We start from the raw sequence: 15,508 nt of genomic DNA, 5'->3' as shown, positions 1-15,508 counted from the left end.
TTGGCGCTTGGGCATCAGCAGCGAGGCTCATTTGCTTCTTTTTATCAAACCCAGAGGACAAAGATTAACTGATTACAGTAGCACTCTGGACATCCCTGTTAATATAAGACCTGTTGAAGCCGGCTGCATGTACCATAAAAAATAGAATCAATGTAGTTTCTTGCATTTTAAACAGCGCATGGTTGTTCTCTATATGCCGATGATACAGTAGTATATCTATGTGATGTCTCCCAGGGTGAAACGCTGATGATTCATAACCTCCACATGCCCCAAGGACGGCACCATGGAGCTGAAATCAGGTAGCTGAAGATGTCTGACTGTGAGATAAATTGTTCCCATGTGGCAGAACAAGCCTATAGCCTGTTATTATCTCAGGGAAAGTTCCTCAAAATTGCTTTATCTTCTCTGCATAATGAAAAAGGATCTAACGTGCCTGTTAGAGAATAACCACTTTATTAGAGCTTTTCATCACGCTGACATGAATGAAGGGCAAAGTGTTTTATTTCACAGATAAAAACAACCCGTCGAATCTCCTGATAGAAGTGAACGGAGTACAAAGTGATATCTGAAATGGCCTTAAGGGAAAGGTAAACAGTCATCAAATTAGGGACTCAATTTCTTCTCTCCATTCATGCAGGAGAAGAGATGATGTCAATAGGAGGTCATGTATTAACTCCTTACACAATCTTCTTCTGCAGATAATGGCTATATTAAACTATAAAACACCTCTTCCACACACTTCTTTGTACCTTTTGCTACTTAAAGCCTGTACTACCAGGTTTGAGATTTGCAAGGAACTTCAATAAACCATCACTGTTGGTTCAAAGTATAATATGTGACATTTCTAACACCAATACTTCAGATATCAAAGACATCCTAATTAATACAGTGCAGTAATGACTTCCTACAAAAGAGAGGGTGAAGTCAGACTCCCTCTGGTTTTGTTGTTGTTAGCTCTGTGTTCACAGTGACAAGGGGGGGAGCGCTTCCTTCAGTTTGTTTGTTTGCTCATACATACATACCACCCACCAGCACCTCAGAATGCAAGCAGGAAGCAAATTATTTTCTTGTTTCATGTGCATTGACTATCTACTGGATTGTTTGTCTGCCGAATGTAATCTCTGAACCAAATGTCAATGACAGTTGGTCCAGTGCAATGGCTGCTTAAATTAGTTGGCACCAGTCTCACCAACTGTGTCTGTGGGAGTGTGTTTATGCGTGTTTTTGGCCTCTGACTGAACTCGGGACTCAACAGAAACTCTGGTTCTCTCAGATATTTCTTTCATTTTTCTTTACGTCTTTTCTGGTTCATTAAGTAGATTCATAAAGTCTGGGGATACGGGCACATTTTTCACTCAAGTTGAAACTCCTTAATCTAGATGTGTGCAGCTGTGTCTATGACTCCTATTTGCATTTCCTTGTTAGAATGCCTTTTGTATTGCCTAGTCCTTCCATTATTTCATAGAATATTAAATGCATATTCAATTGGGTTCCTTTTATTAAATTCTTTCCCAAAAAGGGATGTACCATTTGGATTTTTTTTAGCTGGAACCAATTTATGAAAACTCAATTAATAATCCTCAGATCAAAAATCCACGTTTGCAACAATGTTTTGTTTCGATATATGGAAAATGGACTTGAGCTTGTATAACGCTTTTCTAGTCTTATGACTACTCAAAGCGGTTTAACACTGCAGGTCACACCTCTATTTACACACTGATGGTTAATATGTAAAGTGACCATCAGAAGTAACTAATCCCATTCATGCCCATTCATACGCCACCAACAAAGAAGCGGGAGCAGCTTGGGGTTAAGTATCTCGCCCAAGGACACATCGGACATGTGGCTGCAGGAGCTGGGGATCGAACCCCAGGAGACACCTCAGACAGATGTTATAAAAGCAGACGAATGCCCTCAGTTTTAGAATGACATCTTTTACAATAATATCCTAGTGTCCACATACTGTTTGTCTAAATTCTCTGTCAAGTAAAATGATGGCAGCAATTAAATGAGTGCATATGGTTAGAACAGCTTTCAGTTTGATAAATATGGACATAAACAGTCTCTTCATGTGATTCTTCAGGCAGACTGACACATCCCGACTCATCACCATCAGCAGCATGACGTCACGCTTTCAAAATACCAACCAAAAGTTGGTCCATTCCCATTTTATAGACTCCCTCTGCAGGTTTTTATGTCTCAAATCGCATCTGGTAGCTGTGAGTGTCCTACAGAGATGAATACAATGTCTGTGTGCAGAGTGGAAGAGACATTTGTCACCTATATTTTCACAGTGTCGTACCAACTTTACAGCACAAAATAAGGGAATGCAATTGAACTCTGGGACATAGAGGTGATACAGTTCCCTCAAGGCTAGCTCTGCCCTATGCTTTGTTAAATCTGTCAGCAAGACAAGACGAGACAACCAAAAAATAATCTTTTTCTCAATGTGACAACCAAATTTTTCCTATATTCATGTCGACTTTGTATGTGCTGCTTTCTCTGAACACGCTTCAAGAATATTTTTAGAAATGTCAATGGCAAGCCTCATTACAGATGCATATGCACACAGGAGGTGTATGTTCAAAGCAAAGTAAATCAAACATTTTAAAACCACACCAAACTGCTTGAGTTATAAGTACATAACATCCACAAGTTACATTTTAGATTTGATGCTTTTTGACCATGTCTACACTTAAAAATGAGTCTCTGCTGTGTCATAAATTTGTCATAAAAATGTGAGTCACGTCTTCCCTAGAGTGCCTCCATCCCAGCTTGGACACCCTCCTCTTTTAATCTTCATTCAAAAGCATTCACCCCTGCAATGTGACATCCTGTTACTCCTCGCCCAGCACCCGATGGGAGGCTGATATGACACAGGTTGGACAATGAAGACATCTTTTCTGTGGGCGGCATCACATCAAGAACAAAATAACAATGTGTGGCTTTGTGAATCACACGGAGGGATAATCATTACTCTGTGTTTGCACTTACAAACAGACGCACCGTGGCCTACAATGTGCAATGTGTTCAGTAATTGGCACCAGCCAAACCTTAATAAGCTTTGACGGTTACATTTGTAATTTTGTTTATTTATAATTTTCTAAAATGCTTCGTAATCAGTCTGAATAAAAAAATGCCTTTTTGGTCGTGCCATTGCTCACATTTCAAGTTTCTGGCATTTTGCTGCTTCTGATTCAAATGCTACAGCTACAGAACGATAAGCAAGTGGAGAAAAAAAACACAAATCATGCCAATACCAAGTAAAGAAATGAAACAAAAAAATGTTTTTGCACTGGGAGCTTTAAGAATAGTGTGCAGTTTTTGGTTTTCAGATCCATTTTTGTACAATAATTGACTTCTAGGAAGGTCTTAGGCAAATACTTAGAAGTAAGGACTCTAAAACCTGATGGATGTTATTATGTTGTGTTTTACATGTTGCTGCTTTGCTCTCACTGCTTAGAGTATCAGCTGTATAGGTTGGTCGGTATAGTGTTTCATGTGTTTTCTCTGGAGGAAGTTAAAGTTCCTTTAAGTGGGGCTCAGAGCCGGATTAACCAACCAGCTCACCTTGGGATGAAATTGAGCTGCTCCCCTCTGTGTTTGCCCTCGGTTTTCCCAATAGCAAGCAGAATGCACTCTGCAAAATAGTCTTTGAAAAAAATAAAAAGTCTGGCTCAGTGACTCACTAGTTGGATTTTCTCCCTTCATTCAATTGGGCATTCGATTTCAGATCGCAATGAAGTGATTGATGATCAGATTTTGTTATGGTTACCCTCAAAACCCTGTGCTCACACTCCGATATTCTCTTAGACTCAGATTTGCTCTAAGACAAGGCTACAGCCAAGACCTTGCATTTAATTTAGCACATATTGTTTTGGCTTGGTACTCTGTTTTTGGGGGCAGTGGCCCATTTCCCATTTGTGGCTTTCACTTTTTTATTAGACAGTCAGCATGACCTTTAGCTTTTGTTCCAGGAATACTTTACATTTGAGTCTGTATGATTAAAGCAATTTGAAAGTCAAGGCTATTTTTAAAAAGAGCAACACATACAGAAAGGAATGAGAATGGGGTAGACCAGACTATATATTAATATGGACGGAGAAGCAGCCACCTGGGAATGAAGCCAAAATACTTAGATCCCCCGCCCCCTACTGACTGGCTGTAGTATAGGTCATAAACCTACCTCCTTTTCCGCAGAGGACATGGGTTGAACTGTAGAGTTAAAATGCACGTCCAAAATGTTTTTGCCGAAATTAGAATCTGTCATGGTAGTTAGTTATTTAATGCTGATATAGGTCCAAGTGTCCATCTTTCTGAGTAGTTCTGTTTTAATTAGCTGGTTTATGCAAACAGAGAGCGGATGTACCGTCATGATTGCCAGGCTTGTTGACATTCTCAACCGTATAAGCAGAGTCGTGGACGGAAGGCGATAGGAAATATCTGCTCCAAACTGACGCCAGAATTTCTTCTGCTGTGGACTGTACACACCTATCTGTGAATGCGTGTTTTGGTAAGTGGAAGGATTGTGACTTCATTTCCGCTCTTCCAATAGCCATACCGCTTTTGTCAAAGTACGTCACCAGCGCATTATGTCATGCAGGGGTATTTTTGCTTCACTTTTGTACAACGGAAGGATTCAGGAACACCCTGTCCCAGTCAATGGGGTGGATGATCTGATCAAACCAGCAAAGGACTTTCACCAAGGAGACAAGGCTAAGTGGTCCATATGAGAGATATTATTTTAACAATGGCGTTTAGTAAGTAGTTGAAAGGTACATTTTCAGATCTTGCACATCCAATGTGACCCCAAAAAGATTACAATTTCCTCTCAATTCTCCAGGTTTCTAAAGTATCAGCATCCAGTTATTTATACAGAGTAGAAAAGGGGGGCATTAGTTATAATGTGACAATGTTGATAGTCTTAATAATGCCAAAAATACAACAAAGAGAAGATCATAAAGGACATCATCAAAGGCGTAATCTCTTTTCCTTTAGAGGAACAATAACTCCTCAGGGCTCAGCAGTAATCTTTCCAGTCACATAAACTGGTAAGTTAAATCATTATTCTTCGGCAGAAACGTGAGGATGAGAACAGCCTGTTTTCAGCTCTCCTCTGACACATCCCTCCATGTTGGACGGCAGTGGTGGTGGTGATGGAGAAAAGGGTGGAGGCAGGGTGACACCAGAGTGAAACATAACGCTGTTGAATCTGGGACACCATACTAGGGCACTTAGTGAACGAGCTGATCCCTGGAGCTGGGATCTGGAGACCGATGGCTAAAAGTAGGAGGAACAGCGTGGCACGACAGAATTATCTCCGGACAAAGAGCAGTCTTCTGCGGGATAACGCAGAAGACGAAGAAGATGATAATTTGCATCTCAATTTTGAGCCAATGCTGAGTAGGCTTATGGGACTGCAGCGCCGAGGAGACGAGGACTCAGCCTGGGCATGAGTGTATTTAATTTACTGTACGTTCTCTTATATGTTTCTACTCATGAAAGCTTGAGGGGAAAAGCTTATAATTCCCAGCCTGTCCATCTATGTCAGTGGATGCCATTCCCATGTCATGGAAGGGTTAGGAAGTGAGCAATATAGAATCTGTTTTCTAAATGGGTTTTTCGCCAACAAACATGCTCCATTTCCAAGTATGAGCTGTAGTTATACTTAAAATCTGAGTAATATAGCCTACCATGGTTGGAGTGAACAGGTGTGTAATGATTCTTCAAGGTTCTGACCGGCGTCTCGTCTTTGGGCGACCCATCAATCGCTGCAATGTTTTCATGTTCGTACTGAGATATTGGAACGGGACCTTGTTGCCTCAGGATGTCTGCCAGGGCTCTGGAAAGAAATAACACAAGTACAAAAAAATGTTTGAACTTAAATGTTTTCCAATTACCAACATTTTCCTCTTTTTCTTTTTCAATTCACAATCCCCCTAAAGGTCCTTCTAATTTATTTAGCTTCGGCTCCAATTTGAATCAAAGAGGTTGGGAGCAATGCAGAGAGGAAATCCTAATTACACCCACAGTCACAAGGGGGGTTAGATTTTCAATAGCGTGGTACACAAGGTACAGAGGAGTCCTATTTAAGTGTCCAACTCCAGCACAAGGCCCATTTATTATGAGTTACGTTAATGCCCTGCTTTAAACCGGAAAATAAAAGCCATATTTCACAGATTTTCCTACTTTTTGAAGGCAAAAAGTCTGTCTGTGCGATGGAGAAACATCACTGCACCGCCGTACAGTGTAGGAAACGGCAATGTAAGTGTGTCAATGTCAACCTAAAGCAGCCGCACAGTCCTCTTTTCTATAACTCGGTGACTTTGAGAGATATACTGTATATTAATAGCATTTCCCTTCCAGGATAAGCACACTTTAGCCGTTTTCTTTTTTTTCCACAGACGGAGGCGACCTGGTTTGAAATTGTCCTAGTTGGCTGCTGTAGTTGAAGTAGTTTATGAAACAGTCCCAACTTTTAACATGTATTTTAAGGGGGAAGAATAATGTTTGACCAAGAAAGTGGAAGCAAAGGAAGAAAGATTTGACTTTTAATTGTTTAAATTCTGCATACTGAGATGATTGTATTTATTGTTATCACAATGTACGGAGAAAAAAGAAACTGCTTTTCAAAGCACAGAAGTGTCTAAAAGTAAAAGATAAATTTAAGACGAGTATTAAAGAATAATGTTAATAGTACATGGTCATAAGAAAGGGAAATATTAAATATTGACAAATGCATTCTCATAAGACAGTGTTTCAAGATGGCAGGTAGAGTGTTTCTAAGTCTGGAGTTACTAATAATGCAAAGATCTCGTCACCCTTTGTCAAAAGCTAAGCGTTAAGAATAAGCAGCAAAGCCCAATTCACTGATCTGAAGTGCACTCACTTTTGGAGTCAACATGTTGTTAGTAATATGTTCTGACACAAAACTAAATAATGGCCTTTAAAGGAAGCAGCAAGACTTGAAAATCAATGCACAATAAAATAAAAGAGGGTTCTGTTGAAAGCTACTGAGGGGGAACTAGTTATCTGAAAGAAACAATGGGACGAGAATGGACCCTTGGGGAATGCCTAAATTAAACAGATTTATGGAGATGCAGGAATATACCATAGCAACTGAGGGTTCCAAGGCGTTTGTTTTTACAACTGTATAACCGATAACTTGCCCAAGGACACATTGGAAATGTTGCTGCAGGATCTGGGGATCGAACCCTCAACCTTCCAGTTGAGAGACGACTGACTCTACCAACTGAGCCACAGCCGCTCCCTAAAGTTAAGGCCATAGTTTTAGATGGCTGAAAAAAAGAACAAAACCTAAACTGTCAATGCTTTTATCTCTTTAAAGTTGACAAACTATGACATTCATGACCCAGAACACATTATTAGTATTGCTGTGCTGCAATTTCCTTTTTGAATTTTTTATTGTTAACATAATTTCTAATGCCAGTATTTCTGAACTAAACTCAAATTGGCTATATAAGCCAAGAGCTGAGTTTCTTTATATACTTTGACTTTAACTTTCTGTTATTCTTCCATTGTTTTTACAAATACACAGGCGCCTTGCCTTTTTCAGTCAGCCTCTCGGTCCTGAGATTGGAAAACAAAGCATTATCCTTACCACCTAGCCGGCATAAATTGGTTTGCTCTGCAGAAGTTGATCAATACAGCCTGTTCAAACCACTGGCTTCAGCTCTCACTCCACATTTCTTCTGTTTCGGTGAAGGTCACAGACCAAACAGCAAAGGTCTGCCAACAGCTCAGTATTCTGCTCACAGTCCTCCCCCCTCAGCCGCAGAGGTAGGAGTCTAAATTACATTAAAGAAGCACCAGCAATTTAGAGAGACGCTCAGATCATTTGAGGTGGAGCAGACCCTTGCCAAATAAAAAGCTAATCCCATGTTCCACTACTCCTTTTTGGTCATGGCTTGTCAGTGTGAATGTCTGCTGCCAGCCTCTGAGGTCTATTTCAGCAGACATCATTATGACATCTACATATGCCAAAATAAAGAAAAATCATATAAAGGAAAAACATATTTTTACTCACCCAGCAAACCATTCCTCCTCTTTTAATCAACCTCGCTCTAAACTCGAGTGGCTACCGTTTATATTGATGGCCTTGAACACTTGAATGTATGCCCCATGGATAGGACAATACTGCAGGATAAAACCACACAAAATATGTCCCCTGTTTTCAATTCTCAGGGCATAGATAAAAAAAAAAGTGCTGCATCATGAGCTTTTGTTGTTTCAAATACAGTATTACGAAGTCTCCTGAGTCCATATGGATATTAAAAAGCTGACAGTGCCAAAAAAATAATTATTTAAAAGACACTTATAGCAATCAGTGGAGCTTACATTTAATCTGATCTGCTCAAGGAGCTTCTTTGTGTTGTTGTCAGGGCTGGAAGTTTTAGAAACTGTTTTAACAAGAACATGTCAAAGTGTTTTGTCTGAAGCTGAGTAATCTGCCTCGACATTTTCAAAGCAGCAGGTGCCAGAGTTTTATGACCAGGACATAACAATGCACAATTATCTTAAAGTCAATGCCAGACGTCCTCCTCTCTCCTAGTAATTTTAGGTGACTCAAGTGACTCCTGGGTAAAAGCAATGACTAACTCAATATGAGTTCATGTTTCACCAACGGGTGGAAAACGTGCATTTTAATTGAGACTTAATTCCATAATTAAACTCTTTTTAATCCTTTATTCTTACAAATGCTACAGAATCAAACCTATATAACTTTTAATTAGAAGAAAACAGACTTCTATATACGTAAAGGGTACCTTGATACAGACGCCAAAGGGTGCCTTGTTGGAGACCAGACTACATGACTAAAAAGGAAGGAACAGGTGGTGAACCAATTGCTGAAGGGTATCAAGAAGAAGTTTTTACCTCAAGTTTAAAAGAAGAGAACATACCTTAAAAGGTTCCAAATGGGAACTCTAAAACAGACGCTAAAAGGTAAATGCAATAAAGTGCTTAGCAACAGACTCAACCACCTATTCCAATGGAAGAACACAGCCTTTGATATATTTGTCAAAGGTTTCTTTAAACGGACTCTAAAAGACGCAATCTTTGAAACAGACGCTGAAGGGTACCTACAAACAGACCTCACCTTCAAAAGAAGATAAACAGACGTCAAAAGACGCTTCATTGGAACCTTGAACAGATGCAAAATGGTACCCTATGTGAAGTATCTATATAGTTTAATCAAGATGTAAAGGAGGTCTGAAAACAGATGTCCTATGTTCTTTAAAAAAGACGCTAGAAGGTACCTTGAACTGGCACTAACAGTTTACTATAAAAACGACTTAATCATTCTGTAAGAAAGGCAGAAATAGTCCTTAAAACAACTTCAAAACATTAGCTACCTTTAGTATCTGAATGAGACACCATAGAGGGAAAAGAAGGTGCTCGACCATCGTATCACAAAAATCACCTTCGCCAAAATTGTCGTAAACACAGTATTCTTTTTTAGGTTAATTTTTTTGGGGAATCTTCAATAATTAGCTGTTCCCATGACTAACTAACAATTAACAATAGATTAAATTCAGCTCTCATTACAGCATTCATTCACTAAAACACATTCTCTCAATCAGCTGCTGCCTCCTCTGATTGGTTTAAGTGGGCGGTGCTTGGCTGGAAAACATTTTTTCACATACTGTACTATAATGGACTAACCAGAATTAAGAATACACTGAAACAAGACCACATTAAAACCCAACTCAGTTTTTTTTTAACAGCTATAAAGGTTGATTAATTTAGTTTTCTCCCCCAAGCTCTTCTGTAAAACAAAAAAAAAAAAAAAGATTTTAAGAAAATGTAGAATTTAAAAGCAAAGCCTTTTGATTTATACTCTTCAGCTTATGTCACTGTAATGGGACCATTTTAGTGTACTGTAAAGCATACTGTAATGGATCCAATCAAGACACCAGCTATCTCCAAAAGTCGTAAAAGAGCGTAAATCTGCAGAGGAGGACTCAGATTGAGAACTCAAAGGGCTTTCTGGGAGGTTTGTTTCAGGACACAAGTGTAGAAGGAACAAGAAACTACAGATAATAGCTAACATTTAGTACGTCTTTTGTTTTCTTATGATGGGCGGAAAAAATGTTGCATACTGCCGTTTTTTTTCAGCTGATGACTGAAAAAGCCATTGGGATGTCTTTTTTATGCTTCTCTCACGCTCATTGAGCAATTCACTGACCACTAACGGTGCCCAGAGGAGTTAAAAATATTGTCAATGTGGAAGCGAACACTCATATCAGGACGATCACTCATTACGGCTTCCAGTGGCATTTACTGGATCCCTCTGGGGACCAACATACCAAACCCCCACCCTCTCCACTGGGACTGACACAGAATGGGGTTTTGTGACGCATAGAAAGGTATACAGTGTTGACATTTTTGACAGGAAAGCTCTGGGGAGGAGAATAACGACATGTGCTAAAGGTCATGAACTGTAGTGAAGTCATGATAGTGAGTCGGTAACTCATGTCCATAGGATTGATTTTCAATTAAAGGAAGAAAGGAAATGTTTTTACAGCCCGTATTTCCATAGCAACTCTTTCATTTAGAGCTCAAAAGAACATAAAACTGAAGAGATATGCCAACCATTCTTACTCCCAAATATAGCTTTGTCAGAGGCCCAATGTTTCAAAATATCCCAGTGAGCACCAATCATGAGTTCAGCGTTGAAAATTGGTTGACAACGGGGTGAAGTTCTTCCAAAAACCTCTCCATGACCATTTTCCAACCAGCTTTAACAAGGTTACAAATCCCAACTTTCATAATTTGGTCCTTTTAGGGTTACAAGGTGGACGGACATGATGATTGTTGGAGGCGTTTCTCTTAAATCGTTTCGCCGTGGTTGGGGAAATCGTGTCATTGCAAAGATGTAATTCAAAAGCATTTAACCTTCACAAAAAATCACCTGTGATTTTAACAAGAAGGTTCAGATCGGTCCAATGGCAACTGTTTTGTAAGGCTGGAATCTGCGCACCCATGTACCAAGCATTTTCACATTGTATGTTTTATGTATTGTCTGTGCTTTATTAAGTGTATATGAGTCTCCCTGCCACACAATGCACCTATGGGTACAAATAAAGTAACCTGAACCTGTTAAGAGAGCAGTTTCAAACATTCCCCCCCAGAAGAAGAAATAAGAAGTTGTGAGCTCGAGTCCAACTTGTCTCGTTCATTTTCTCATTGTATGATTTCTGTATTGTCTGTGCTTTATTAAGTGTATATGAGTCTCCTGCCACAAAATGTACCTATGGGTACAAATAAAGCAACCTGAACCTGTAGAGAGAGCAGTTTCAAACATTCCCCCCCAGAAGAAGAAATAAGAAGTTGTGAGCTCGAGTCCAACTTGTCTCGTTCATTTTTTCATTGTATGATTTCTGTATTGTCTGTGCTTTATTAAGTGTATATGAGTCTCCTGCCACACAATGCACCTATGGGTACAAATAAAGTAACCTGAACCTGTAGAGAGAGCAGTTTCAAACATTCCCCCCCAGAAGAAGAAATAAGAAGTTGTGAGCTCGAGTCCAATTTGTCTCGTTCATTTTTTCATCGGTGAATGTGATGCACTGCTCCGCGATTCAATCAATGTAGCCAAATTATATAGGATGCAACTAGAAAATCTGTGTTACCATGTGTTTGAATGGGTGACGAACCTCCAGACAAGATTTACCAGGGAGATCTGATCTCAACATACCGTATATGTTTGAATTACGCCTTTAAATAGTCTGTGAAAAAAACATTGCTATTTCTGCGAGCAAAAATACAAATTCAACAATCCTATGTCTGAAATGATGAGCTGAAGATTCAACCAGCACACTCCAGAGATATAAAGGTGGGTGTCTTCCTCGATCCATTTGGCCCAGTTAGGACACTGTGTACTTTCATGGTGTGAAATCGTGCGTTTTGTTCACATTCATGAACGTTTACAGCGTACGGCCCTAATACAATCACCTGTGCTACCTGCAGATACAGGGGACTACTTTTTCTGTAATACGTCACACTTGCTTGTTGCTATGATTCATTTTTTTCATGACTTGGTCCATTTGCCCATTAAAACTCCACACAATATATTCAGTTTGAGGTTTAATATGATGGTATTCATTCATGTTAACTGATAAGATACACTCAGATATACTATATTGATCCTCCATTAGGAGATACTTGGTCAAATTAAAATTCCCATATTAGGGGTCCTTGTTCAGGGTTTCACACACTTTCAGGCAGTTAGGGGCACGATGTCAGTCATTTTAAAGGAGACTGACAGATTTACACAAGTTTTGTTAAGGCAATTGGAATGAAGTGGAATAAAAAGGACAAACTCACCTGTGCACGTTCATCTCCTGCGGCGGCTTGGTGGCTTTGTCATAGGCAACTTTAACACAAATCCCAATGGCGATGATGAGCGCGATGACAGCGCACGTGATGTACACCGTGGTGTTGGTCGGGTCGAGCTCCGGGTCGTACGTGTCACCCGTGGGCGCAGGTGACGGGGGCTGGGTTTTGATCCAGTCCGGGGTGTTGTAGTTGGTGCAGCTCTTCTGCTCCAGCCGCTTCCCGCGGTCCGCGCAGCAGAAGCGGAGGAAGCAGCTGCCGCAGCAGAAGCGGTGGTCGGTGTTGTTGCACACGAACTCCTTGTCGTACTGGCCGCTCACGTCGTAGTGGCCCAGGCAGGTGTCGTGCTGCACCGAGGGAGCCTGGACCTGCGTGATTCTCCCCGGGACGGCGGCAGCCAGCGGGAGCGCGGTGGTGCTGCCGTTGACCTCCTTCACCTTTGTGTTTCTCCGCGGCGGAGTTTTGCTCTTCTTGTTGTTGGTGGCGGAGCACAGGACATTCAGCGGGTCTAAGTAAATCAAAAGCAGCAGAAGGAGCTTTATCCCCATCATTTGAGGACGCGCTGGTGTTTGTTCTTTGGCCTCCACTCTCTCTCTCTCAACCTCTTCCTCTCTGACTCGCACTCTGTCCACTTCTTACCGAGTGGAGCTTCTGGCTTGTAGTTTCTTCATCGCAGTTACTCCTTTACGCGCCAAGACGGACTTTGACTGGAAGACTTCGAGCTCCACAGACACAGAAAGCATCCTCTGACTTCGCTGTCATCCAGTACAAATTATTTTTCTTCTTATAAAAGTTCGCTCTGAACAAAAGTTCTCTAGGATTTCGGTCGCAGAGACGTGAAAAGGACCCAAAGTCCTGCAGGGGAATCTCTCTGTTCTTTACCATGGGCAGCTGATCTGACTCGAAGCTCGTACTTAAACTGCGGGGAAGAAAAGGCACGCATAGATGGATTTAGTTGATAAAATACGACTTTAAGATAGGAAAAGTAACCATGAGAAACTTAATCGACAATGAGAGATTATAGAAATGAGAGTTCGGATCGATAAATGGCAGTAACTGCAAAGGACACTTTCAGCACCATGGACAGCGCCCAAGTTTCCATTTGGATGTTTGGAGCGCGTCAGCGTCCAAGAAAGTACATGTTTGAGATCTGTTTCTGTTCCAATACCACATGAAAATACGTTATTTAAGTAGAAAAACTATGTCCTTGAAGTCCATAACGAAAAAAAAACTCGCAGCTTTGGGGCGTTTTCCTGGATCTTTTGCCTTTATTGTACGCGTAAACTTACTTTTTATCCAGATTTCCTGAATTGAGCATTAACCTTTAGAAATGAAAAAAATAATCTAAGTGAAAAGAAGGAGAAGAGGAAGAGGACTTACCGGAGGAACTGCGGCCGGTAACCGGGTTGTCTCAGCCAGTGCCACTGATTCAAAGAGCCTCAGCAAGACAAGAGGCGAGACCTCCCCTCTCCTCTCTCCGGCCCGCCTCCATCTCTCTCTCTCTCTCTCTCTCTCTCACCCCCCCCCCCCCCCCCCCTATCGCTCTCTCCCTGCTCCCTCCCTCCCTTCCTTCCAAGTCACACATTCAGGTACCTCAGTTAATTATCAATCGGCTTGTTTCAGTCACGTGCCTCCGGGCTTCACTCGATAAGTCGTCGAGGTGTTAAAAAAAAAAAAGGAAGATAAGTGTATTAGAAGTTGTCTGCACGCGGCGCTGCTGCTGGACATTCACGCATCAGTGCTCACACAAGCTGCATCCACTCACAAGTCACCAATCACGTCCTCTGGGTGTGTGTGTGTGTGTGTGTGTGTGTGTGTGTGTGTGTGTGTGTGGCCTGCTGGTTTACTTCAGAATAATACATCAGGAGCCATGGCAGAGTAGGTGAACATGTTTAGTTTGACTTTGAGTTGAAGCTGTTACCACATTATCTTTTAAATGGCTATAAATGTTCTGAATGTAAGCCCAGAAAAAGTATTTGATTTTATAACAATTCTGACTTATTCCCCATGAATCTCTTCCTCCAGTTTTTCCTTCAGTTCAAACGTTGACTTTGGCAATAGTTTAACTGAGTTTTGGCTTTTTTCTACAGGTTTTTTTTTTTTTTAATTGAGAACTGAATTGATGTTGTATTGTGACTAAATACTGTAAAATGCCAGAGACTTTTTCCCATTTCAGAATTTGTTCTTCCTTTAACTCTCATCCCAAAGGTCATACTACACATTATAAGTAAAGTTATAGCCCGATATGGACGTAGGTTTTTGGGACCAATCTGCCCCAAAAAACAATAATTGTATCTTGTAAAGTGAACAAGGCCACATCTGGGACGCCTCACGCAATCCAGACTGGAACGCTAGCATGTTTGAGGGTTTTTTCAGGGTGCACAGAGCGCTCTGCACATGCCAAAGTCAGGAGCCACAAGAAACATTGAAACTCCCTCTGCACCTTTAAGAAAAAGCTAAAGACCCAGCTCTTTCATGAATACCTACTAACTTAATGATGATGGTCTCCATATTATTGATGATGATGATGGTAATGACGATGGTTTTTGTTTGATAACGACGACTTATAAGATGGTTTCTATACTGATTAGAGCTCTCAAGAACTGCCCTCAATGTTGTGCTTTGCCTCTGGTCACTTCCTGTCAGCACCTGTGTGTCCAATCAGACTCAAAGCTGATCGTTTGCTCTTACTGACATTGTTCCTTTTTTTCTAGATCCTTGCTTGTGTTGTTCTTACTCTCTGATGTACGTCGCTTTGGATAAAAGCGTCTGCTAAGTGAATTGTAGAATGTTGAAACAAAATGGCAAAGTAATAAAATAATGATGAAGTTGGTGTAACGAGATGAACGATGAGACAGAGGAAAAGTTTGTCAAGCTTTTTTGTTTAGAGTCTTCTTTCCGGGTGTCGCCTAACCCAGCCCCTCTTTTTTCCAACATCATCACGTCGTTTATGATGATGGTTAGGTTCCATCAAGTAGTCCGTCCAGCTGTCGGTCAAGTCATGGCACAAATTTACGGCTCTGCGTTGTCTGACCTCGGCATTTGAATTGGCTGTTTGACCTTTTGTGAGTCCATGTTGCTGAAGCCCTCTGGTTTCCCGAGAGACATCGGTAGTGATTTGAACTGTTTATTATTTTATAGATTAATTAAT

The 15,508-nt window shown here is 40.9% G+C and overlaps 2 protein-coding genes and 1 long non-coding RNA gene across 6 annotated transcripts in view; 1 reads left to right on the top strand and 2 right to left on the bottom strand.

The window, feature by feature from the left end:
• LOC132995751 (protein shisa-6) overlaps positions 1 to 13,858 on the bottom strand; it is a 71,578-nt gene extending 57,720 nt beyond the window's left edge. For all 4 annotated transcript variants that reach the window (XM_061065894.1, XM_061065897.1, XM_061065898.1 and 1 more), the window contains exons 1-3: positions 13,738 to 13,858; positions 12,349 to 13,276; positions 5,694 to 5,842 (exon numbers count right to left, since the gene is read on the bottom strand). In XM_061065894.1, coding sequence (XP_060921877.1) covers positions 5,694 to 5,842; positions 12,349 to 12,908 — 709 coding nt within the window. In that variant the 5' untranslated portion in view covers positions 12,909 to 13,276; positions 13,738 to 13,858. The remainder of the gene's footprint in view (positions 1 to 5,693; positions 5,843 to 12,348; positions 13,277 to 13,737) is intronic.
• gh1 (growth hormone 1) overlaps positions 1 to 15,508 on the top strand; it is a 188,783-nt gene that overhangs the window by 18,570 nt on the left and 154,705 nt on the right. The window lies entirely within an intron of this gene.
• Positions 1 to 15,508, bottom strand: part of LOC132995757 (uncharacterized) — a 150,711-nt gene that overhangs the window by 112,137 nt on the left and 23,066 nt on the right. The gene's annotated exons all lie outside the window — the stretch shown is intronic.

The sequence above is a fragment of the Labrus mixtus genome, chromosome 20 (genome assembly GCF_963584025.1).
Source record: "Labrus mixtus chromosome 20, fLabMix1.1, whole genome shotgun sequence".
NCBI classification, from domain to species: domain Eukaryota; kingdom Metazoa; phylum Chordata; class Actinopteri; order Labriformes; family Labridae; genus Labrus; species Labrus mixtus.
Note: the sequence above shows the minus strand (reverse complement) of the source record. Positions and strands in the feature narration are given on the sequence as shown.